The 26,844-nt window shown below is 40.2% G+C and overlaps 1 protein-coding gene across 1 annotated transcript in view; it reads left to right on the top strand.

Annotated features, from left to right (window-relative positions):
* The window catches only part of LOC127626459 (A disintegrin and metalloproteinase with thrombospondin motifs 14-like), a 69,480-nt gene extending 42,636 nt beyond the window's left edge, over positions 1–26,844 (top strand). Inside the window, exons 7-22 of the mRNA XM_052102240.1 lie at positions 5,742–5,847; positions 8,049–8,192; positions 9,650–9,782; positions 10,032–10,145; positions 12,117–12,265; positions 12,367–12,539; positions 13,927–14,060; positions 16,587–16,710; positions 17,002–17,082; positions 18,299–18,462; positions 18,552–18,717; positions 19,676–19,808; positions 19,900–20,107; positions 21,084–21,198; positions 21,539–21,634; positions 22,701–26,844. Coding sequence (XP_051958200.1) covers positions 5,742–5,847; positions 8,049–8,192; positions 9,650–9,782; positions 10,032–10,145; positions 12,117–12,265; positions 12,367–12,539; positions 13,927–14,060; positions 16,587–16,710; positions 17,002–17,082; positions 18,299–18,462; positions 18,552–18,717; positions 19,676–19,808; positions 19,900–20,107; positions 21,084–21,198; positions 21,539–21,634; positions 22,701–23,266 — 2,606 coding nt within the window. The 3' untranslated portion in view covers positions 23,267–26,844. The remainder of the gene's footprint in view (positions 1–5,741; positions 5,848–8,048; positions 8,193–9,649; positions 9,783–10,031; positions 10,146–12,116; positions 12,266–12,366; positions 12,540–13,926; positions 14,061–16,586; positions 16,711–17,001; positions 17,083–18,298; positions 18,463–18,551; positions 18,718–19,675; positions 19,809–19,899; positions 20,108–21,083; positions 21,199–21,538; positions 21,635–22,700) is intronic.

The following is a 26,844-nucleotide window of genomic DNA, read 5'->3' as shown; positions in this document are numbered from 1 at the left end:
TGTGTGGCTGTCCAACTGAAATCAAATGACATCAAGCAGTAACTGGAAGGCATTGATTTAGCAATGTATTTATCATAACTGCAGTAATGATTTGGCATGAAGTGTTTTGGAGAGGGATCATGGGGGGTAAATGGTTTTATAACTACATTATATGGCATTTTCCAGGAATAGGGTTTGGAACTCTTAAACCAATGTCAGTTTTTGTTGGTTAATGTTTGGAATAATGTTCAGATTTTGTGGTTTCGGAAGGGAATTGGTACTTTAATTCACCAAAGTGGCATTCAACTGATCAGAAAGTATATTCAGGACATAACTGATGTAAAAAACTCCAACACCTTATCCTCGAGTGATCATGATAAATTGATCATTTGATAGTAGAAAATCACTCGCCATTATATCAAACACAGTTGAAAGATATTTGGTTCATTAAATGAAGCTGAACGTTGTCTTTGTGTTTCTATTTGAGTTTACAGTATGCAATAGACTGGCATGTCTTAAGCTCAATATTAGGTCAAAAATGGCCAAAAGAAACTGATTTCTCTAGAAACTCGTCAGTCAATCACTGTTTTGAGAAAAGAAGGCGATGCAATGCTTGAAATGGCCAAAAAACTGCAGATTTCATCCAAAGGTGGCACTACAGTCTTCAAAGGCAAAGCACAACTGTCTCTAACAAGGACAGAAAGAGATGTGGAAGACCAGATGTGCAACTAAACAAGAGGATCAGTACATCAGAGACTCTAGTTTGAGAAATAGACGCCTCACATGTCCTCCGCTGACAGCTTCATTGAATTTTACCCGCTCAACACCACTTGGAAAAGAGTGTTATGGATCTTCACCCCATTGAGCTTTTGTGGGATCAGCTAGACTAAGGTGCATGAGAAGTGCCCGACAGGACAGTCACATCTATGGTAAGTGCTACAGGAAGTGTGGGGTGAAAGGTCGAGTGCCACAGGAAGTGTGGGGTGAAAGGTCGAGTGCCACAGGAAGTGTGGGGTGAAAGGTCGAGTGCCACAGGAAGTGTGGGTTGAAAGGTCGAGTGCCACAGGAAGTGTGGGGTGAAAGGTCAAGTGCTACTGGAAGTGTGGGGTGAAAGGTCGAGTGCCACAGGAAGTGTGGGCTGAAAGGTCGAGTGCCACAGGAATTGTGGGGTGAAAGGTCGAGTGCCACAGGAATTGTGGGGTGAAAGGTCGAGTGCCACAGGAATTGTGGGGTGAAAGGTCGAGTGCCACAGGAATTGTGGGGTGAAAGGTCGAGTGCCACAGTAAGTGTGGGGTGAAAGGTGGAGTGCCACAGGAAGTGTGGGGTGAAAGGTGGAGTGCCACAGGAAGTGTGGGGTGAAAGGTGGAGTGCCACAGGAAGTGTGGGGTGAAAGGTGGAGTGCCACAGGAAGTGTGGGGTGAAAGGTAGAGTGCCACAGGAAGTGTGGGGTGAAAGGTGGAGTGCTACAGGAAGTGTGGGGTGAAAGGTCGAGTGCCACAGGAAGTGTGGGGCGAAAGGTCGAGTGCCACAGGAAGTGTGGGGCGAAAGGTCGAGTGCCACAGGAAGTGTGGGGTGAAAGGTGGAGTGCTACAGGAAGTGTGGGGTGAAAGGTGGAGTGCTACAGGAAGTGTGGGGTGAAAGGTGGAGTGCTACAGGAAGTGTGGGGTGAAAGGTGGAGTGCTACAGGAAGTGTGGGGCGAAAGGTCGAGTGCACTACTAAAAGTTTCATGCACTACTAGTTTCATTCTGTGATTACCTACGGCACTCAACCTGCAGCCGATTCACAGCAGTGCTGATATAGGGCCATATCGCACGATTGCGAGTGTGCTATTGCTTATTTTAGCACATAATTTAAACATATTTCATCTGTATATACATTTGAAACAGTATTTTTGTTTATGAACTGGCTGTATTCACTTTAATTGTAAGTGCTTTACTATAACCACCATTTGTTTATTGTTGTGGTAATCAAATGCTGTTAATTGTGCTTCACTTTGTACCCGAAATATTCCTATAAGAGTATTTCTAGTTAAAATACTAATGGGCACCAATTTGCACCCTGTCAGTGAAAAGTGCAAGTTTATGGTTGTTTATGGAGGGCAACATGTTGATCCTGTGCTAATCCTAATGAGACAATATTGTAATATCAGTTTCAATATAATGTCCTATAATGCCCTGTGATTTCAGCACTAATGTCATAGCTTGATAACGCAAAGCTCATGTTGGCTTTATTGAGCTGCTTTTTCCTGGATGACATTTATCTGTGGACAGATAAACAGCGCGGCTAGCAACAGCTCTTTCTTTCTTACGCAACCCTGCGCCTGGCTAAATATGTGTTTTGACTTTTTGTTTTGGTTATGTAAAAAATCCAATAACCCACAGCATCCTACGTGGCCTTTGGGCAATGGGACTATCGGTAATGTTAAACATGTGATATAAGGATGCTGGACCGGCAAGTTATTATTGACGCTTTATAACAAAGGGACTAAAACACCACCGGCTAGCTAAGAGCTTCATAACGCTGCTGAGTAAACCAGCTTAAACCAGCACAAGGTAGTTCCCAGCACAGGTGGCTAACGGATCTCACCGCCTGGCCAAGCTGGTAAAACTTGGTTTTAGAGGGGTCTTAAGCACATGTCAGCAACTAGACCACCTGAAGACTGGCTTTGTCAGGCTAGGAGACCAGTCAGACCATCTTAAACCAACTTGGGAAGGATGGTAGATGAGCTAAACCATCTCTAAACCATTTAATATCAACAAAACACTTCAGGCTGGTTTCAGCTGTGCTTTTAGCAGGGAAGCTTCTTCATATTCTGCATCTTCTGCTTTCACCTGCATGCCAAAGACTGTCCAGCGATGTGATTAGCATGTACATTTTATTAAACAGAGCCTAGACTGGCCGTCAACCTCTAGACCAGCCTGGCTAAGCTAAGCTAGGCTGAGCTATGCTAAGCTAAGCTCTAACGCTGCACATCTCTTGATCGAGTGTAGTTCTCTGCCTGTGTTGTGATGTGCTTTTTGTTTGTCTGAGAAAACTCAGTGTCTTGTTAAATGTGTCTCGTGTGTGTGAGGGATTGATTGGTTGAGCTATACGGTTAGCTTTGTGCGCTTGAGGCTAAAATGCTAAATGTAAACTAAGCTGAACACGCAAGCGTCTGGCTTCTGAAGTTTGTTTTAGAAAATGAATTAATAACCTTAACACGTCTTCAGATACACCTCAGTAGAAACTTCAAGTCTCTATTTTGAAGGTCAACTACTGTCATGGAAGAGCTTCTGTTTGAAGAGAATCTGACGATTTACATTTATGAATTTGGCAGATGCTTTTATCCAAAGCGACTTACAGTGCACTTATTACAGGGACAATCCCCCCGGAGCAACTTGGAGTTAAGTGTCTTGCTCAAGAACACAATGGGGGTGACTGTGGGGATCGAACCAGCAACCTTCTGATTACCAGTTATGTGCTTTAGCCTACTACGCCACCACCACTCCATCTTGCAAAACAAGTTAGATCTTATATGTGTATAGCTAGCTATCTGTATAATAAGCTAACACATCCGGTTAAATAGCACAGACATTTGAAGGAACTGAGGTTTGTTACCGCCACAGCAGCGCAACAACGCACAATAAGTATGTTCAACTTTAATTCGTTGGTCAAGACTTTGCATCTGTGTTTGCATACATGCATAATGTATATTTCTGGCTTTAGAATTTGCCAAAACAAGGTGTCTTAGGCCAGAAACATACTGTATGCAAGTATGCCTATGCAGATGGGTATGCTTGGCCAACGCATTGTTAGTGTGCGGTTTGGCGGATTACGTTTAAAACGTTAAAGTCCCCATATATGAAATTCAGGCATATGAGATCTCATTTGAAAGCTTAAAATCTGAACTTTTCAGAGATACCCATCACTTGTGCATTTATGTTACTTAAAATAACAAATTAAGCCCTCAAAGAATTTGCGGTGAAAATTAGCGCCCCCTAGAGGTAATGGGGTAGAAATATCTATATCAAAATAAATGTCTTTCACATAGAATCTAAATAGGCAAGTCATATATCAAATGAAAACTCTCACTCTTAGGAATGTGACTGTATCGTTTATTTTATTGCACTAATACCACAGTTCGAAAGATTTTCAAAAGAATCACAAAGTGAAATATGATTTCTGTAATCATCAAACACAAAAGTCTTATTTATGCACCGATAACTGCTGCTGTAAGCCCCAAATAGCTAAAATCTTTATATCTGCTTTTACCTTAGGCAGTTTTCTAAAAAATGAGCCATTTTTTACTTGTTTCTGAGCTCGCTTGGCTAAATAATCCAGTGTTATATTTTAGATGTCCAGAAGAAAATATGCCATCCAGAAGGAAATGCATGCAAAAACAATCATCAGAAAATATGTTTTCAACTATTGATGATGAAATTATGTGCAATTGCTAAGATCTCAGCTTTCTAATGACACCTAGATTGAGCTTGTAGTCCACTCAGAGGCCGAGATATTCAATGAAATAATGAGGGTGTTGCTTGAACTGAACATTAGACTGAATGTCAATGGACGAGCACATCTGTGAGGGGTATAATGTGTTAGAGCGCCCCCTACAGTTCACATCTGTGAGGGATAAAATGTGTTAGAGCGCCACCTGCAGTTGACATCTGTGAGGGATAAAATGTGTTAGAGCGCCCCCTACAGTTCACATCTGTGAGGGGTATAATGTGTTAGAGCGCCCCCTACAGTTCACATCTGTGAGGGGTATAATGTGTTAGAGCGCCCCCTACAGTTCACATCTGTGAGGGGTATAATGTGTTAGAGCGCCCCGTACAGTTCACATCTGTGAGGGGTATAATGTGTTAGAGCCCCGTACAGTTCACATCTGTGAGGGGTATAATGTGTTAGAGCGCCCCCTACAGTTCACATCTGTGAGGGGTATAATGTGTTAGAGCGCCCCGTACAGTTCACATCTGTGAGGGGTATAATGTGTTAGAGCGCCCCGTACAGTTCACATCTGTATATTGTGATTGAATGTGATAGAGAAAACATAATTTTTTCTAGTGCTTACTGCCACCTAGTGGAATAAAATGAGACTTTTCAAAGTGAGGTAGAGCGAACAGAACCAGAATTACATGCTTGCTAAGTTAGGACAACAATAAAAAAATGTTGTAGGCGGCAGCTCAAATATGCACCAGAGTTTAAGGGTTTTAACGTGTGTTACTGTGGCATCTGTGCCATTAAACTGGATGTGTTTAATCTGACTTACACTTACTTGCTCACTAAAGTTCTCTTCAGAATGTTGCTCCGCCATGACGGTAGTTGACTAGACAGAAGTGGACAGTTCACACTAGTATCCACTAGGTACCCTTGCGCCAAACAAACAAAATCAAGCGTGCATATTTACATGCTGCCTACCTTTTTAACAGCCTTTGTGCCTTAAAATGCAATCTAGCTAAGCAGCTCCCTATGTTTCTTGCCCAGGATAACAAGAAAAACATACAAGTTAAATCTTTAAATTGAAGGCAGGCCATTGCCAACAGAACAGTAATGTCTTGTGTCAAAACGTTGAAGGAGGACCATGTGGATTTTGAGTTCTGGGTTCAATTCATGTTTGCTTTGATCAGAGAAGCTTCATCCGTTTTATTTGACGGTGACCCAACGACTCTTAGGAACTTTGTACTTCCCTTCCCAATGAATCTCACCTGGTTCTGATCTGATGTCTAGAATGTCCGGCATTCTTGTTCATCATCGTTTCCCTTTGATCTCTGTCGCCCAGGTTACGCCCCGGTAACAGGCATGTGCCACCCGCTACGCAGCTGCACGCTCAACCACGAAGACGGCTTCTCCTCCGCGTTTGTGGTGGCGCACGAGACCGGACACGTGTAGGTTTATTCTACTACTTTTTACGATTTTGAAAGTCAACATATTTCATGTTTATTTGCTACTATGAAGGTGATAACAACCATTGAGATTTGATAGATGATAGTAACTATAGTACAACTGTACTTTCTACTAAGATTTGTAGCTAACATACATTAGCTGCATTAGCTGTAGTATGTACTTGGTTTATGGCTGTGGAGAAGTAGTGAATACTGTGCAGTGTGCACAATTCTTTTAAACATGTAAATCGGTATGGAGTATGTATGATAACGCGCTTGTCACATGACCTCATTTTTTTGCTTGTTTAATTTAGTGAATAGCATCCAGTTATCTTACGTAAACGTGATTAATTTGCATTTGGGTCATTCTGCGAAATTGGCGCCGTTTGTGTCCCTCCTTAAAGGAATATTCCCGGGTTCAATACGAGTTAAGCTCAATCGACTGCATTGGTAGCATAATGTTGATTACCACAAAAATGTATTATACCACAAATGCAGTCGATTGAGCTTAACTCGTATTGAACCCGGAATATTCCTTTAACATAAGTCTAAACAATGAATAACTGATGCCAACTTTTGCAACGCGTTATTTAACAGAAGCAAAAATCCAGTAAACCTGAGTGACTCCAGTCAGGTCTCCTTAGCAACCAAATTGGCCCAGTTGCTAAGGAGGGTAGAGTCACATGGGGTAACCTCCTCGTGGTCGCTGTAATGTGGTTCTCGCTCTCGGTGGGGCGTGTGGTGAGTGACTCCAGTCAGGTCTCCTTAGCAACCAAATTGGCCCGGTTGCTAGGGAGGGTAGAGTCACATGGGGTAACCTCCTCATGGTCGCTATAATGTGGTTCTCGCTCTCGGTGGGGCGTGTGCTGAGTGACTCTAGTCAAGTCTCCTTAGCAACCAAATTGGTCCGGTTGCTAGGGAGGCTAGAGTCACATGGGGTAACCTCCTCGTGGTCGCTATAATGTGGTTCTCGCTCTCGGTGGGGCGTGTGGTGAGTTGTGCATGGATGCCCCAGAGAATAGCGTGAAGCCGCCACACGAGCTACGACTCCATGGAAACGCATTCAACAAGTCACGTGATCAGATGCACGGATTGACGGTCTCAGACGCGGAGGCAACTGAGATTCGTCCTCCGCCACCCGGATTGAAGCGAGTCGCTACGCCACCACGAGGACTTGGAGCGCATTGGGAATTAGGCGTTACAAATTGGGGAGGAAAAAAAAGAGAAAATAATCCAGTAAATGTATTTTTTTATTTTTTATTTTTTATTCTCCTCGATATTTTGATTGAGAAAAAAAACATGAAAAATAAAAGCTATATATATATATATATATATATATATATATATATATATACTATTTTAGAGGACATATATTTATAATATATTTTTAAAGACTTAAAGTTGTGTCCCATATTTATGTGTCAACCCTGTTACCATCAAAACTCACTATTATTTAAAATAATCTACAATTACGGAAAGAAGAAGAAGAAGAAGAAGAAGAAAACTCTGTAGGAATGACATCATCATCAGAAAACAACGAGGATATTTGCGGAAATTTCTGGATTAATTTCTCTTTCTAAAACAAACCCTTATGCTGTCATCACTCGTGTAATGTCTGAAGAACCGCAACACTAAATGAACCGTTACAGTCAACTCTGTTACTTTCTTTGAAGATGTAGCTACATCCCAACATACATTAAAAATGTTACATTTATAAACACAGAAGGACATTCTTTGTTTGATAGAATGTCTTAGATTGTTATTTTTGACATGGAAAATGTTTCGCTGAATGACCCATTTATAATCTGATTTTGTGTAAAAATGTGTTAACTCTTGGTAGTCAAGATGATATTAACATTAGTGGCTTTAATCACTCTGGAATGGTACAAACAGCTGAAAGAGTAGCATGTTAGCATTGGCTGCTCAACAGCTCCCTCTACAGCCGGTGCCCCTTTAAGATTCCTTCTGGGGTCACGGGGTCAAACTCTTAAGTAACACTTTCCCACTAAGCAGGGTTGGAGAATACACATGAATCATCAGGGTCAGCACTTACATTCGCTTGTTTGTCTGTGCAACAGAATCCAAAAACAACTGTCTGTCTGTCTGTCTGTCTCTCTGCCCAACAGGATGTTGAATGAGAAATAATGTTGGGCAAGTCTATATGGTGTAAGGTTGAATCGGTGGTTGTGTGTTGATTGTTTCAGGTTGGGAATGGAGCATGATGGTCAAGGAAACAGATGTTCAGATGAAACCAGTATGGGCAGTATAATGGCTCCACTGGTGCAGGCCGCTTTTCACCGGTATCACTGGTCCCGCTGCAGCAAACAAGAACTCAGTCGATACATCCAGTAAGATGCAGTTCTGTATATCTGCTGACACGCTCTCTACATCATATTTAAAAGCTTAAGCGGCTGCCATCATTTACTCACCCTCATGTCATTCTAAACTCAAAATGTTATTTTACTAAAAATACAAAAATAAACACCATAAAAGTAGTTTCTCTATTTCAACTCTATGCATATATTTGCTCCGCCCCCTTTGGTGACTGTTGCAGAATCGACAGACTCACGGCAATAGAAAACATATTTTCCCAGGTTGTTAATGTCCATTTGCATTCTGAATTAAATGTTGGCGAGATAAATAAGAACATATACCACAAAATAATGGCAAGGACACACAAATTTAACTTTCTGTTAAATTCGTCATCGCACAACATCCAATGTGCTTAGTGTATTACGATTCACAAACAAATGATTCTTTTGAACTGGTTCTTTTTAGTGAATCAAAACAGACAAATCAACCAAGTCCGACAAACAAGTGACTCTTTTGAACCGGTGAATCAAAACAGACTGCACATCCAGTTTAGTCAAAAATGATTCTTTTGAACCGGTTCTTTTTAGTGAATCAAAACAGACTGCACATCCAGTTTAGTCAAAAATGATTCTTTTGAACCGGTTCTTTTTAGTGAATCAAAACAGACTGCACATCCAGTGTAGTCAAAAATGATTATTTTGAACCGGTTCTTTTTAGTGAACCAAAACAGACAAATCAAAACAGACTGCACATCCAGCGTGGTAACAAATGATTCTTATGAACCGGTTCTTTTTAGTGAATCAAAACAGACCGAGGAACCAGTGTAATCTAACAAACGAATGACTCTTATGAACCGGTTCTTTTTAGTGAATCAAAACAGACTGTGCATCCAGTGTAGTCAAAAATGATTCTTTTGAACCGGTTCTTTTTAGTGAATCAAAACAGACTGTGCATCCAGTGTAGTCAAAAATGATTATTTTGAACCGGTTCTTTTTAGTGAATCAAAACAGACTGTGCATCCAGTGTAATCTAACAAACGAATGACTCTTATGAACCGGTTCTTTTTAGTGAATCAAAACAGACAAATCAACTAAATCCGACAAACAAATGACTCTTTTGAACCAGTTCTTTTTAGTGAATCAAAACAGACAAATCATCTAAGTCTGACAAACAAATGACTCTTTTGAACCGGTGAATCAAAACAGACTGCACATCCAGCGTGGTCAAAAATGACTCTCTTGAACCGGTACTTTTTAGTGAATCAAAACTGACAGAGGAACCAGTGTAATCTAACAAACGAATGATTCTTTTGAACCAGTTCTTTTTAGTCTGACATAATTATCTTGGTATTTTTATTTATTTTATTTATTTATTTTGTGCTGAACTCTTCCTATAAGTGTTGCATTGGATTAGCGTAATTGCAAACGTCTGAACAAATATCTTGGAGCAATAAACTGATTTAACCTTCCCAAACCACTGAATTTATTTTCAGCTCGTACGACTGTCTTCTGGACGATCCGTTTGAGCTGAAATGGCCCAAACTCACCGAGCTTCCTGGAATCAACTACTCAATGGATGAGCAGTGCCGCTTTGACTTCGGTGTGGGGTATAAGATGTGCACAGCTGTAAGTACCGAAATCTGCGTCTATAGCCTTCAAATGATGAGTCGTGTTCAAGCAGCTTATGAAACGATGTCATCAATAGCTGACGTCAATAAACAAGATAAATTGCTTAAGGATTTATGCCAGAGTACACCTCTTAACTGTGGTGGAAATGGGTCATAGAGTTTCCCTAAGAGAATTTGATCAACTTTGAAACGAGATAAACGTGTTTATCGTCTGAGTATTTTCCGGACTGTCTTTGTTTGTGTCCAGTTCCGCACATACGACCCGTGTAAGCAGTTATGGTGCAGTCATCCAGATAATCAATACTTCTGTAAGACCAAGAAGGGTCCTCCGGTCGATGGGACAGAGTGCGCTCCAGGCAAGGTGAGTAACGCCCCTCAATAATGACAGTGTCACATCTTAAAGTCGAGATGGAGATTACAAAGGCATGTTGGATGGCACGGTTCAGTCCAGCATCTGAGAGCTCAGTAGGTCCCTTAACGCTAGAAAGAACGGAGCCATGAATGGTTGAATAAACAAACCATTGGCCGCTCTGAAGAGTCCTGATCGAAATACCTTTGGATACCAATGGAGAGATTTAACAACAGCAGTTTGGCCTTCAAATAACCAAAAAAAGTATCACTTGAAAGATAAGAAGATGTACTTTCCAATGCATGTAGACGTTATGACTGAAACTCTATGAAAGTGCTTTGAAATTTGCAGACAAATCAGAAGTGTCCCGTTTTGATAATTTATTAAAAACTTTGCAATCAGTAAAAACATCAAACTGATCAAATAGTCATGTGTCATATGTTGTTGGAAAGCACTTGAAGAGTAAAATACAACCAGCCTATTAGTTGTATTCGCAGTTAAAAACGTAGTGAGTAACAGCTATATGTATTCGTCAATTATGTTGGTGTTGCTTATATGCCGCATTTTTACTTATAACTTCACGAAACATAAACGGAACATAAAATATAACACATCATTATTTAGAGGAGGTGATTATCTTTCAATCGAGTCCACACACAAGATAATCAGATGTATAGATCATTAGATAATCCACAATGATGACTCAATGATGCCTCAAATGACACAGAATGAAACTCATTCTGTGAAATCTCATGACTAAAATCATGTCTGCATGCTATGCAAACCTTTAGTCATTGTTGTGTTTGCATGTGTAATTAGTTCTTATGTATAATTATTATCTTTTATTTGTTTGGAGATGTTTTTGGACACTATGATACGTTATTTTTGTAATGTTGTAACTTTTGATCGCTTTGTCGGATCAACACAAACTTTTCTTTAGATAAAGTTGACATGATCGGGAACCAAACAAAAGCTGTTTTTAAGAGCCACCTTAATTACACCCATAGATATGATGTAAAATCAGAAAAATAAGGAAATAATGTACATTTTTGGCTCACGGTTTTGTAAGTGATTTTTCAGCAGTTTATTATGTTGAGAGTCTCCGAATGTGTCAATCTATCTCGCTAGAAATGTTGAACAGTTTTATTTACAGTGATACTAAACACTTGACCCTTCTTGTCCTTTTTTTTTTTTTAGTTATAAGCCTTTAATTCTGGGTATGCCACTGAAACAGGACATCTTTAAAAACACCTTCAGAGCTTAAAGGGTTAAAATCTGTATTGTGTTCAATATTTTAATTAGTTTTAATTAAAACAACAGTTGTTTTAATAAAAAAAATCATCCTGTTACATGAAAGTGCCCAAAGCTGAAAAGAAACTAAATGCAACTTGAATAAGCTTGTATTAAATGAACAAAAACAGAAACAAATATCACAAATAAGCAAATATGATACATATATAAACAACAACAAATAAATAGTAACCCCAGGATAAAACAGGACTATTAATATAACGTGCATAATTATTAGATAAAATTGCACTTCAAACCGAATCCGCAAAAGCTAAAAATATATAAATAAGTCTTTAGTCAACTTAGATAATACGACCTAAAATCTATTTATCTCCTTGTTTTAGGATTATCTTGGTGTTTATAAGTGCTTAATTACAGTGTAATAACAGTGCTGTACTTCCACCTCAAATGTAGGATGCCAATAATATTGTCCTGTAATTTGGATTTCTGTAATAAGCTTTTTAGGTTTTAAGGCTTAAAAACTCCATTTAAATGTCGGCAAACTTACTACTGAATTATCTTTGAGCAATGCTAAATTCTTTACCTATAAAAGGATGCTTCATCTCAGCGGATTATTTGTTTTCTGTTACTCGTCCCGAACTGTAACATATTAGCGCGGCTTGTTTGTGTATGTCTCTTATTATGTGGTTCATCACGTGTGTTTTCAGTATATTGTGTTTGTGTGTGTTGCAGTGGTGTTTTAAAGGTCATTGCATCTGGAGTTCGTCTCAGAAGCCGTACGGTCACGATGGAGGTTGGAGCTCTTGGGGAAAGTTCGGCTCCTGCTCACGCACCTGTGGAGGTGGTGTTCGGTCCCGCAGCCGCCAGTGCAATAACCCAGTGTGAGTTCACACGCACACGTTAAATAATGCCACAGTCCTACTTCTACTTCTAATTGCTGCTCGAGTTTCTCTTACTCATTCTGTCTGTTTTCTGTCTATAGTCCAGCGTATGGCGGCCGTGACTGTCCCGGTTCAGCGTTTGATTATCAGATATGTAACACTGAAGATTGTGCCGGACCCTATGAGGACTTCAGAGCGCAACAGTGTGTGCAGCGCAGCAACAAATACCACAACAACGTCAAACACACGTGGCTGCCGTACGAACACCCTGACGGTGAGATCACAATGCCACGCTGTAGCTGTCTGATCAATTATTTCATCACTCAGATGTGCCTAACTTTTATTTGTTTAGCACATTTAGTTACATATTAACACACCTTAAACTCTGGTACATTTTTGGGCTGCCGTCAACAATTTTTCACACTCCAATTTAAAAGCTCACAATGCACACATACTGTGGACTAACTGACAAAAATTGGTCTCATTTTTCAGAGAACCACCCTAATAAAAATAAAAGTTTACTAGATGCAATAATATTGTATATGATTACAATCTTAATGATACAGTCACATTCCTAAGAGTGAGAGCTTTCATTTGATATATGACTTGTCCATTTATGTGAAGGACTTTTATTTTGATATAAACATTTCTACCCCATTACCTCTAGGGGGCGCTGATTTTCAACGTTAATTTTTTTGGGGCCTTATTTTGTTGTTATAAGTAACATAAATGCACAAGTGTTGGGTATCTCTGAAAAGTTCAGATTCTAAGCTTTCAAATGAGACCTAATATGCCTGACTCAAGTATACGGAGACTAAAACATTTTAAGCGTAAACCTTTTTCACAATATAGCGTCTCAAGGAGATATGTATATCCCATGGAGCATAAAGAGACAAAGACAATGGGTTTTGGACGGGTTTATTATTTTTTTTCAAAAAGTTATAAGCATATTCATAAAATGTATTATAACTTTTGAACACTAGGTGGCGCATTCTTCTAACTCCTCGGGTACCCTCAGGACAGGCAGTCTATGATGCCAAATTGTTGCCAGACAGGTGAAATGGCCGATCCTAGCAAAATCAGTATTGTCATAAGCAAATGATTATAGGACAAGTTAAAGCTGTAGGTGGCATTGTCACCAAATTTGGCATGTACACTTAGAACATGGTGCTTCTAAAGCATGCCAAGTTTTATCTTAATAGATCAAAGCGTTGCCGAGAAAAAATGTTGTCCTAAATTTTAATTCTAAACACCAGCTACTCTCATTTGTGCAGAGTTGGTGTCTATTTTGCAAAAATGACCTTTCGACTGACTGGATGTGCGGTTGTTATTCAGAAATATCAGACAGCTAGATGGCGCAATTGACCAAACAGAATCGATTATGAAAGCCGTGAAATAAATATGAATATTTCAAAACATCCAAAGTTAAGATCGGATCTGAAATGTGTGCATCCGCAGATGGTACTCCATGTGCAACTCTCCAATGGAAATCAATAGTTTCCAGTTTATTATTCATTTATTATTTGATGCATTGAAAGGCAGTCGGTTTAAACCCTCAAGCTTTCGGTTTCCTGAGATGGTCTCTGGAGTGCCTTGCTTAAGGGCATGATGTTGATGGTTCGTGTGTGTGTGTGTGTGTGTGTGTGATTTGTGAATTTCAGAGGCTCATAAATGTGAATTGAGTTGTCGCTCTAAGGAAACGGGTGAGGTGGTGTTCATGAATCAAGTCATGCATGACGGAACGCGCTGTAGTTACTCTGATCCATTCAGTGTCTGCACTCGAGGAGAATGTCTGGTGAGAATCTTATCACACACATATGCACACACACACACACACACACACACGCATATGCACACACGCATACACACACATATACACACACACATATGCACACACACATACACACACATATACACACACATATGCAAACACACACACACACACACGCACGCATATGCACACACGCATACACACACACATATACACACACACACACACGCATAGGCACACACATACACACTATTCACAATCCAATAATTCGCACAGCATTTGTACATCCCTCAGTTCTTATGGTGCGTTCACCTACAACGCGAAGAACATTTTTGCCTTGCATTGCTCGTGCGAGATTGCCCGCTGGATTATAAATGTGTGTTTAACCCTCTGAGGCCGACGGTCGTCCGGCGCCGGCGCATCCTGCTGGATATTTTCGTCATAACAGCAGAAACAACTTAAGTGTAAGACATCATTAGAGACTATAAAGGGTCTTTTATTTGTGTACACTCACAATAACAACAAAATCTTGTGCTTTTGTAAAATAAAGAAAATAAAAAGGGTGAGCTTTCAGCAGTCTCTGTGTTCACGAGCATATATCTGAAACACGTCACAAAAATGAACTGAAACTCCGCGAATACTGATCACACAAACATGAAACATAAGTCTAAAGAAAGATTAAAATGTCTACTTTTAAATAAAACAATTCAAATTTAAAACAAATATTCTCCTGCAATGTAATCTGTTTGAAACAAAGCGATGTTCAGTTTTTATTAGGCTATCTAATTATCTGTAATGTGATCCCACCCACCAGCAGAGCGCGCCATTCATACGCTAATGTGCTGAGACGATCAATGCAAATGTACACGCCCCCGACTGTGAGATTGTAAACACATTTCATTCATTTTTCTGCACGTTTGCAATGATACACAGACGAGAAAGCTCCAGGATATTAAGGAAGAGTTAACATTTTCCTCAGAAGAAGAGCGGGACTCCGATGAACGTTTGAAGCAGGTATTTAAATTGTATGCTGTATAATATAAATATGATATGTAATATGATATAAAATTATACGAATGTTTAGATTATATTTTAAATGGCGTTTATGCTGCCTCATTATCATCAACAAAGCCTGTGCTTGCAAATATGTGTTCAGGTTCAATGAGTAAAATGCACTTTAAATATGCCCATATTAGAAAATCACCATCTTATAATGATTTCTGAAGGATCATGTGACACTGAAGATGGCAGTAATGATGCTGAAATTAGCCATTAATATGTTTTTAAGCAACTGAAAAAAGCACAAATGTCAAGGCATGTCAAAACTTCTCCAGGGCCCAAAATACCCTCAGACCCCAGAGGGTTAAACTTGAGTTTGCGCGAGTAACACAAACCTGCGAGTATTCCCGCTTCTCTTACGGAAATGGACAGGAGGAGGGGCTCCTGTCCTCCAGTCCTTCGTAGTCCAACTTCCTCGCTGGCTTTCCTCCAAGCAATGTCTTTTTTCGTCCGGTCCCTGTACATGTATGACGCTGTGTCACGTATGACACACCGCTACAACAACTTTTTCATCCATTTTTCTAGATTTCTTCTGCTGCTACACCAGTACGTCAGTGACATCTGGACAATCTCAATGCTGATAGGCTTTCGCGACAACGCGTCAGGCAGAATTTCAACTCGCGCAAATACGCGAATGAAGTGATTTCGCGTGTTCGAGTCACGCCATTCGTTTCATTCGCATATATAAGTGGAGTGGTGGTGGCGGCGTAGTGGGCTAAAGCACATAACTGGTAATCAGAAGGTTTTACCACCATTGTGTCCTTGAGTAAGGCACTTAACTCCAGGTTGCTCCGGGGGGATTGTCCCTGTAATAAGTGCACTGTAAGTCACTTTGGATAAAAGCGTCTGCCAAAATGCACAAATGTAAATATAATCATGCCGCGCGAAATACTCGCTTCACGTTGTACGTGAACGCACCATAAGGGCGTTATTTTTATGACCGCACATTTCCGTGCCAGCACAAAGCACAAGTGGGCGTGAGTGTATTGTATGTTAACGAAGGGCCGCAATGTGCAATTAGCTGTTTTCCTGAGAAATAGGACGTTTCAGACGTTTCAGAACCACATCTAATCTCGGCCATGATTTGTGTGTTAGTTGCTCAATAATAATATTAATAATAATATATTTATTTTGTATAGCACATTTCATAACAAAGAACAATGGGAGAGAAGGAAAGCATATTTTAATCAGGTGAGACACGGGCGAGCAGGACGAGAGCAACAGTCCCATAGAGGTTGATAGAGTACATACAGCTCATGCTACTCTCAGTGATCCACGCACAACTCACCATACGCCCATTGAGAGTGAGAACCACTAATATGACCACGAGGAGGTTACCCCATGTGACTCTACCCTCCCTAGCAAACGGGCCAGTTTGGTTGCATTACACAAACACAAACTCACAAACTAACCATTGATAAACATTACACACACTTCTTCAATGTATCTGATATGTTCCCCTCTCTCTCTCTCTCTCTCTCTCTCTCTCAGCATGTAGGATGTGATAAGGAGGTGGGGTCGTATAAACAGGAGGATAAGTGCGGTGTTTGTGAAGGTGAAAACTCGCACTGTCGCACCGTCAAACTCACTCTCACCAAAACACCGAAGAAGACAGGTACAAACGTTATATTTGCGATTCCACTTGGTGACACTATAGGCACAAAAATGACACACTTCACATTTAAAGTAGTGAAAATGAAATGTTGCATTACATGAAATGAGAATAAAAATGACACAATGCCAAAAAATTACGTTGGTCTTAAAAATGGGTCTAATTTTCTTAATGCAAAATATCATTTCTTATTTTGTTCTTTTTATTTGGGGGTGATTGTGTCTTGGTAAGCATATAATCATTTCTATTTACATGTAATCACTTAAACTCTCTTTGTCTCGCTCTGTTTGTTAGGCTTGCTGAAAATGTTTGATATTCCTGCGGGGGCTCGACACATCGTGATTGAAGAGAACGACACATCGCCGCATGTAATTGGTGAGTTTGTACTAATGGAATCAATGCTTTTCTCTTGTACCATAAAACCCAAGGCAGTCTGGTGTATTGAGACCAATTACTGCTTTTTCATCATGCTTTGTTTGTGTGTGTTTACATTGTAGCTCTTCTCCCTGCTGGTTTAATCTGATATTTTCAGATTAAATATCTTTTGTTGTGTTTTATAAATCACATTAACATTGAGCTCCAGTCAGCTCATGCAGAGAGCTTGATTTACTAACTACAGAAAACAGAGTTTTCTTGTAAAGTATGAAGAGTAAACAAGAAACGACTAATGGTCAACGTGACATTCTAATTCCGGAATGTGACATCTTGCCAATGAAATAGAATCTTCAACAAGGAAAAAGAATTGTAGGGAAGGACTCTATTTTTTCTCTGGGTAGGGAAGGAGGTATTGCCCCAAGTGAAGGAGTTCAAGTACCTTGGGGTCTTGTTCACGAGTGAGGGGACAATGGAGCGGGAGGTTGGCCGGAGAATCAGGGCAGCGGGGGCGGTATTGCACTCGCTCTATCGCACCGTTGTCACGAAAAGAGAGCTGAGCCGGAAGGCAAAGCTCTCGATCTACCGGTCAATTTTTGTTCCTACCCTCACCTATGGTCATGAAGGCTGGGTCATGACCGAAAGAACTAGGTCACGAGTACAAGCGGCCGAAATGGGCTTCCTCAGAAGGGTGGCGGGCTTCTCCCTTAGAGATGGGGTGAGTCAGTCATCCGTGAGGAGCTCGGAGTAGCGCCGCTGCTCCTTTGCGTCCAAAGGAGTTAGTTGAGGTGGTTTGGGCATCTGGTAAGGATGCCCCCTGGTCGCCTCCCTAGGGAGGTGTTTCAGGCGTGTCCAGCTGGGAGGAGGTCTCGGGGAAGACCCAGGATTAGGTGGAGAGATTACATCTCCACACTGGCCTGGGAACGCCTCGGGGTCCCCCAGTCAGAGCTGGTTAATGTGGCTCGGGATAGGGAAGTTTGGGGCCCCCTGCTGGAGCTTCTGCCCCCGCGACCTGACTTCGAATAAGCGGTTGAGATGGATGGGACTCTATTTTGTCCATGGGGAATGGATTGGATCGTAAGAAATAGCCGTTACGTATCTGAGTGGAGGAAGGTGGATAGAGGGGAAGTGTTTAAAAGTAAATGGAAATTGAAAGTAATTTGTGTTTAAAGATGCTTCCCTCTTTAATGTCCCACCTGTCTGTGCTTGTGTTCCTCAGCCGTTAAAAATCAAGTCACTGGCAGTTTCATCTTGAACGCTAAAGGCGAGGAAGCCAAATCCAAGAACTTCATTGAAAACGGTTTGGAGTGGGAATATTCACTGGGAAACGGCAAAGAAACGCTGAAGACCATCGGGCCGCTCCATGAAGGCATCGTGGTGCTGGTAAGAAAGGTGTAGAGAGTTTATTGTTTAAATGACGGTCTGTTTGTTCAAAGAGCAAATGATGATGTTGAGTTTGTCGCTGTGAGCAGGTCGTCCCACAGGCCGAGGAGACTAAGATCAGTCTGAGTTACAAATACATCATTCATGAAGATCTTCTGCCGGTCATCACCAACAACAACGTGCTGCTGACTGAACTGGACACGTATGATTGGGCACTGAAGAGCTGGTCGCAATGTTCCAAACCCTGCGGTGGAGGTGTGTGCATTGTAGATCAGTTTTACAATGTATGTACAGTAGCCAAAGCTAGGCATGTGCTCAAGGTCATAACACTACAAAGTGCTTATTAGAACAAGAATTGTATGTGGAATTTGCATAATATTTCAGAATAATCAATTTTTTACCTAGGTAACAGGGTGGACATTTTTAACTTGTCATATTCTTTCTGTGCCAAATTAATGTATATGTTAATGTATGGTTTTCTGTATGATGGGGTGGGGGGTTAACCGCACCTAATCAGTTGTTGTGCACAGAAATTCACGGTTACAGGGTTGACATTTTTTCCTCATCCAATACTTTCAGAACCATATTAAATTATCATTAAATGGTCCTCTGTATGAGGAGTATACCTACATAAAGGTAACAGGGTTGACATTTTTACTTCATCCAATTCTTTCAGAACCAGCTTAAATTATCATTAAATGGTCCTCTGTATGAGGAGTATACCTACATAAAGGTAACAGGGTTGACATTTTTACTTCATCCAATTCTTTCAGAACCAGCTTAAATTATCATTAAACGGTCCTCTGTATGAGGAGTATACCTACATAAAGGTAACAGGGTTGACATTTTTACTGGTCATATAGCCATTACTAGCCTTGCACTCGGTGTCATCACACCACAAAGTGCTTATTAGAGCAAGAATTTTAAGACAACTTTTTTTTTTTCTAATAAATTGTTTACCATCCAACTTTATGGTAACAGGGTTGACATTTGTACTTCACCCAATTCTTTCAGAACCAGCTTAAATTATCATTAGCCATTACTAGCCTTGCACTCTGTGTCATCACACCACAAAATGCTTATTAGAGCAAGATTTATTTTATTCTTATTTAGTTTTTAGTCATTAATTGGTTAATGGTTCATGGTAACAGGGCTGACAATTCTTTCCGTGCCAGATTAATTGAAATGATAATTTGTTTTTTTGTGATCTCAGGTGTTCAGTACACTAAATATGGCTGTCGGAGGAAAAGTGATGGTCGTTTGGTTCACAGGAATTTCTGTGAGATCAGTAAAAAGCCCAAACCGATCCGTAAACGCTGTAATACAAACAACTGTAGCCAACCCACGTGAGTGCAACAGTGACCCTCACTTCATCGGTTTATTTGTACCTCAGACAGGAAATATTACAGTGTCAACAATACTTTCAACTGTGTGCAGGTGGGTTGTAGAGGAGTGGGGTCCGTGCAGTAAGTCATGTGGTAAACTGGGCTATCAGTCTCGGGTGGTTCAGTGTATGCAGCCACTTGTGAATGGCACTAAGAAACCTGTGCATACTAAATACTGCAGCGAGGAGCGTCCCGAGACCCGGCGAGCCTGCAACACCAGCGCATGTGTGTCACAGTGGAGGACTGGAGCCTGGTCACAGGTGTGTGCATGTTATTATTGAATATTTCACTGTTGATACCAGTCACACTGTGTAAGATGAAGCATGTATGTGGATGTTTGGGAAAGTAGAACTTCTCTCCTCAGATTGTCATGTTTACCGTCTGTGTGTAAGAGAGAGAGAGAGCGAGAGTCAAAGACAATTCAGTGAAAATAAGCCTTGTACCATAGACATTCAGTCTAATGTTCAGTTCAAGCACCACCCTTATTATTTCATTGAATATCTCGGCCTCTGAGTGGACTACAAGCTCAATCTAGGTGTCATTAGACAGCTGAGATCTTCCCCTTTTATCATCAATAATATAAAACATATTTTAGTTTGATTTGTTTTGCATGCTTTTCCTGCTGGATGGCATATTATGTTCTGGAAATCTAAGATATAACATTGGATTATTCACACAAGCAATCTCTCTGACAAATAAAAAATGGCAAAGTTTTGGCTTTTTTGGGCTTACAGCAGCAGTTAAGGGAGCATGTTTGTATTTGATGATTTAAAGAAATCATATTTCACTTTGTGATTCTTTTGAAAAGCTTTCAAACTGTGGTATAAGGGGAACAAAATTACCTATACAGTCACATTTCTGAGAATGAGAGCTTTCATTTGATATATGACCGTGAATGATTTTTATTTTTATATAAATATTTCTACTCCGTTACCTCTAGGGGGCGCCAATTTTCAACGTGAATGTTTTGAGGTCTTATTTTGTTATTTTAAATAACATACATGCACAAGTGATGGGTATCTCTGAAAAGTTCAGATTCTAAGCTTTCAAATGAGACCTCATATGTCTGACTTATGTATACGGAGACTTTAACGTTTTAAATTGAATCTTGTTTTGCAATATAGCGCCCTTCATAGACTTTAAAGGGGTAAAGCTCTCATTGGAATGATGTGTGAATAACTGAAATTGAAAGATGACTATTCTCCATCTGATTGTGTGTTGTGTTGTTTATTGTAGTGTTCTGTGAGTTGTGGTGAAGGTATTCAACAGCGTCAGGTGATCTGTAGTGCGGGTCAGTGTGATTCTGACAAACCCGAATCTGTGTCCATCTGCAAACTGCCACCCTGCACAGGTAACACATGTTGAACATTTCATAAGAAGAAGAGATGGGAAAGTAGTTTCATTAGAATATAGACAAGCACTGACCCAATATATGTGTGAGCTATGCATTTTGATGTTTATTAGAGTATTAAAATATTTGTTTATTCACATGTTTATAGTTTGGGTGCTGCCTTAGAAGGTAGCTGCCTATGTAGACAACAAGGCAGAAACAGAGCTCATGTGTTCTCATATTAATTTTTACTGAAGACATCTTCACATTCAAATATCTCTTAAGACAATTTTTCAATTCAAACGATGCACGATGTCTTCCTGTCTATATGAAATTGTGCTGTTTATTTTTTTTTTTTCAGTGGAGTCATCTTTGGCCACTCCCACTCAAAATCTGCTGGACAATTTCACCACTGAGAATGAGAAACTTCCAGAACAAATGCTAGATAAAATCTCTAGTAAGAGACTTGTAAATATACTCTCTGAATGTTGATTAACACTGATCCATTACTGATTTCAGGCTAACGATCCCTTTAAACACTCCATCGTTATGTAAACCCAACCAGATGTCCCGGGCTAAAAATGTTGTTTTTGATATATAATTTTTTTTTTTATTATTGCAAGATAAACATAAATAATGAGGAAAGCCAAAATATTAAATGCCTTGGATCAATATTCATGGATTAATCCATTATTTTGTTCAGAGGGGTCAAAAATGACTATTTCCGCCTATAATTTTGGAGCAAAACTACAGGTAAAAATATACCCTTAGAAAGGTGTCAGTGTCATCATTTAGCTTTTGCACACAGATCAGTAGATCTATTACTAATATCAGTTGACTTCAGCAGCTCTTGTTGCGTTATACGCCAATGGTGCGAGTCCAAAAACCGGAAAAAACACTTTTTTGTCATTTTTCCAAAGTTTGAGTATCAATAACTCCAGAACTGTTAAAGATATCTTAATATCCTTTTACATTCTGGTTCAGAATAAACTTTTCTGTTTGTATATTCATTTTTAAGGCCCTATATGGTTCAATCTTAGAGATATTGAGCTCTCAATGTGACTCCGTGAGGAAATGTTTTACATCTGATCCATTTTCAATATTCGAAAAGCAAATGTGGGTCACATGCTATGAAGCTAGTTTTTCTTGTACAACAAAACAAAGATCTATTGTACAAATAATGTTGAAACTAGAAATGCACCTGCATTTATTCACATAAAAACCATAATGTCAAAATATAGATTTTCAGGCATCCAAAAATACTCTTATTAATAAGAATAAGTGACACATGTTCTCGGATGTATAAATAGGGGTCCAAACAACATACTGTATTTCTTATTATTCTTTCTTAAATTGTAGAGACCCCAAACTTGGTGGGATGGTCCTTAATCCCCCCACTACACATACTATCAAGGAGCTGATTAATTACCATATTCATATACCATAATATTTACCTACTGTTCATGAAACAATACCATGGTCCTGCCCAAAAACATCTGATTTATCTCCATTTCTCCCTCCAGATGAGCCGTGTCTTGGTGATAAATCTATATTCTGTCAGATGGAGGTTCTGGCTCGGTACTGCTCGATCCCGGGCTACCATAAACTCTGCTGTGAGTCCTGTAACAGGAAGTTGGGTTTCAGTACAGTATCTCCAGACACACACCCTCCATTCTCATGGCTCCCTGATTTCACTTTCCCCCCGTTATTGCAAACAAGCCCCAATCCAACACTTCAGACGACTGCACAACCGACTGCATTGACCGCTCTGATCCAGACCACTAAAGCTGGTGGCCGGAGAATCCGGCCCACCACCTCTGACCTCACCGTTGCAGCCACTAGCCATAAACCAGAGGCGGCGTCCTCGCACGCTGCTCCAATGAGCACCACCATCTCGTCTGATGGCGAAAGAGAGCCCGTCACCTCTCCTCTACCTCCAGGGCTGAGTGTCAAGACCACCGGCCCGCCACATGATGGACTACAACAACAAAACGCCACTTTAGACTCGCTTCCTTCGACCAGGAGAAAAAGGGACAGTTCCACAGGGGCCGAGAGGGGCCTCAAAAACAGGAACTCTCCAGTCACATGATCGTCAGCACGGCCCGACAACATTGCTGCACTGTAAAATAATCATTTCCTTAAACGGATATTCCAGGTTCAATACAAGTTAAGCTCATTCGACAGCATTATATTGATAATCACAAACTTGTTCAGTGCTTAACTTGTACTGAACCCAGAATATTTCAAGTTTTGTTTAGTTTTTTTTGCAGTGTGATGGACTGTCAGCATTTGCCATTGAATGAAATCTCCAAACGTGTGGACTCAAAGCATTGAGCAGTGATTGGTTACCTCAGAGTTAAACTGCATCATTCGTTCTGTCCATTGCACTTCCCAGAATGATCTGCTTTATATAAATGGACAATCTGGTCTCACAGAATCACGTTACTGCACCTGCATTTTTGCAAAGCGATTTTGTCGTTGCTCGATGTACGCTCAATGAAATGAACACTACAGGCGCTACAACAACGAGTTTTATGCACTTACAAAGTAAAACGGCAGATTATCAGTTAATAAACACTGACTTTTCTCTCTGTTCCTCACACAGTGCTATCTTATGACATCTAAACACTTCCTATAGTGCATGACTCATTTGAACATTTGCATGACATAAACAACTACATTTAGCTTGTTCGAGTGTGGTCAAATTGCTCAGTAGCTCGACTGATCGAGCGTTGCACTTGTGATGTAAAGGATCGGAGTCCTGAAGAGCACACGAGTCAACATGTGAGACAAAAGTGTCATAGAACTACCACAAAATGACATGCTTGTGATTTTCATCACACATTTGCTTTTTCTGACACTATAAGTTAGTTTTAGGTTTTAGGTTTAGGTAGGGAGTCGGTTTCGTTAAGTTGAAACTCGATTAGAGCATTAACCTTAAAAACCTCATCTGTTTGGCGCTACACAGTGGACATTTTCACTCTGAACTGCCGCGATACGTGTAATAAACCAATGTTTCCCAACCACTGTGCCGTAGCACACTAGTGTTAGATTGCAGGTGTGCCATGGAAAATGATCAATTTCTACAAAATCAATAAATGCATGAAAAAAATTATAATTTTAGGGATCCAAACTCCTCCCCTTTCGGATAAATTTGCCATTTTGAAAGCATAATCGGTCACTTTTGTGATTGTGAAGAGCAATGATTAATGTGCAGAAGTGTGATATGTATATGAGTAAAGGGTCATCACATGACTCGTGTCAGCTCTGCAGAATACATTGAAGTCTGTGAAGTGAGTGATATTTATACGAGTAAAGGGTCATCACATGACTCGTGTCAGCACTGCAGAATACATTGAAGTCTATGAAGCGAGTGATATTTATACGTGTAAAGGGTCATCACATGACTCACGTCAGCGCTGCAGAATACATTGAAGTCTATGAAGCGAGTGATATTTATATGAGTAAAGGGTCATCACATGACTCGTGTCAGTGCTGCAGAATACATTGAAGTCTATGAAGTGAGTGATATTTATATGAGTAAAGGGTCATCACATGACTCGTGTCAGCGCTGCAGAATACATTGAAGTCTATGAAGCGAGTGATATTTATACGAGTAAAGGGTCATCACATGACTCGCGTCAGCACTGCAGAATACATTGAAGTCTATGAAGTGAGTGATATTTATACGTGTAAATGGTCATCACATGACTCGCGTCAGCGCTGCAGAATACATTGAAGTCTATGAAGCGAGTGATATTTATACGTGTAAAGGGTCATCACATGACTCGGCGTCAGCACTGCAGAATACATTGAAGTCTATGAAGCGAGTGATATTCATACGTGTAAATGGTCATCACATGACTCGCGTCAAGCCTGCAGAATACATTGAAGTCTATGAAGCGAGTGATATTTATACGTGTAAATGGTCATCACATGACTCGCGTCAGCGCTGCAGAATACATTGAAGTCTATGAAGCGAGTGATATTTATACGTGTAAAGGGTCATCACATGACTCGCGTCAGCGCTGCAGAATACATTGAAGTCTATGAAGCGAGTGATATTTATACGTGTAAAGGGTCATCACATGACTCGCGTCAGCGCTGCAGAATACATTGAAGTCTATGAAGCGAGTGATATTTATACGTGTAAATGGTCATCACATGACTCAGCGTCAGCTCTGCAGAATACACTGAAGTCTGTGAAGCGAGTGATATTTATACAAGTAAAGGGTCATCACATGACTCGCGTCAGCGCTGCAGAATACATTGAAGTCTGTGAAGTGAGTGATATTTATACGAGTAAAGGGTCATCACATGACTCGCGTCAGCGCTGCAGAATACATTGAAGTCTATGAAGCGAGTGATATTTATACGTGTAAATGGTCATCACATGACTCGCGTCAGCGCTGCAGAATACACTGAAGTCTGTGAAGCGAGTGATATTTATACGTGTAAAGGGTCATCACATGACTCGCGTCAGTGCTGCAGAATACATTGAAGTCTATGAAGCGAGTGATATTTATACGTGTAAAGGGTCATCACATGACTCGCGTCAGCGCTGCAGAATACATTGAAGTCTATGAAGCGAGTGATATTTATACGTGTAATGGGTCATCACATGACTCGTGTCAGCGCTGCAGAATACATTGAAGTCTATGAAGCGAGTGATATTTATACGTGTAATGGGTCATCACATGACTCGCGTCAGCACTGCAGAATACATTGAAGTCTATGAAGCGAGTGATATTTATACGTGTAAAGGGTCATCACATGACTCATGTCAGTCTTATTGTAGTCATGCTCAGCAGTTTAAATAGACTACTGTAGGAAAATGATCCCGTAGATCTGATTTGTGTTTATAATTCTTAAACTGAAGTCAGTAGATTTGTACCCATGCAAGTTGTAATTAAGGAGAAGGACGTTATTGAAACTCCCTTTTATTAGACTGTTATTGTTGTCTTTTTGGATGAAGAATAATGCTCAGACTGAAGGAAGACTCTTTAATAAAAGATCTTTTAATGCTTAAACACTATAAAGTCTGTGAACGACTCAAAATGATTCATAGCACATAAGACGCTCATTTGTCGCCACCTAGTGACCATAAATGTTGGGAAACGCTGTAATAAACTACGTAATATTATTTTGCAAAAATGTCAGCACAGTCATGTGATTGTCATGAGATCAGGCCTGTAATGCATGTAAAAAAAAAACTATGAAATAAGACGTTTAAAGGTGCTGTCATTTAAAACGTCTGTTTGTGCATTGACTGTTTCGCGATCATTCCCGCTAGTTCTAGATGTTTCCCTGGTGCTCATGTTGTTGATTTTCTTCCGAACTCTCAAAGAATCAAACCAATGTGACGTCTGCTCACCTGTGAAACACAAAGCACCTCTAATGCATGTCCCGTGTTTGTGTTTGCACATGCTTTATGTTCTGATGTTCTTCAGGTGGTACTGTATATAGTGTAAATAGTTGCAGGTGTGAGGAAGGTCTCAGGGGTCACCAGAGGTCATTAAGAAGTCTGGTTTCCCTCTCTTGTGGTTTAACCTAATTTCTGTATTGTATAGTACTTGTATATACATGGATGAGAGCTTTAAGTGTTAATATTTATTACATTTTTATGTTGTAGGGAGATGAAATACATGAAAATATACACATTGAAAA

The sequence above is a fragment of the Xyrauchen texanus genome, chromosome 33 (assembly GCF_025860055.1).
Source record: "Xyrauchen texanus isolate HMW12.3.18 chromosome 33, RBS_HiC_50CHRs, whole genome shotgun sequence".
Taxonomy (NCBI): Eukaryota; Metazoa; Chordata; class Actinopteri; order Cypriniformes; family Catostomidae; genus Xyrauchen; species Xyrauchen texanus.
The sequence above is the reverse complement of the archived record's forward strand: the minus strand, read 5'-3'. Positions and strand labels throughout refer to the sequence as shown.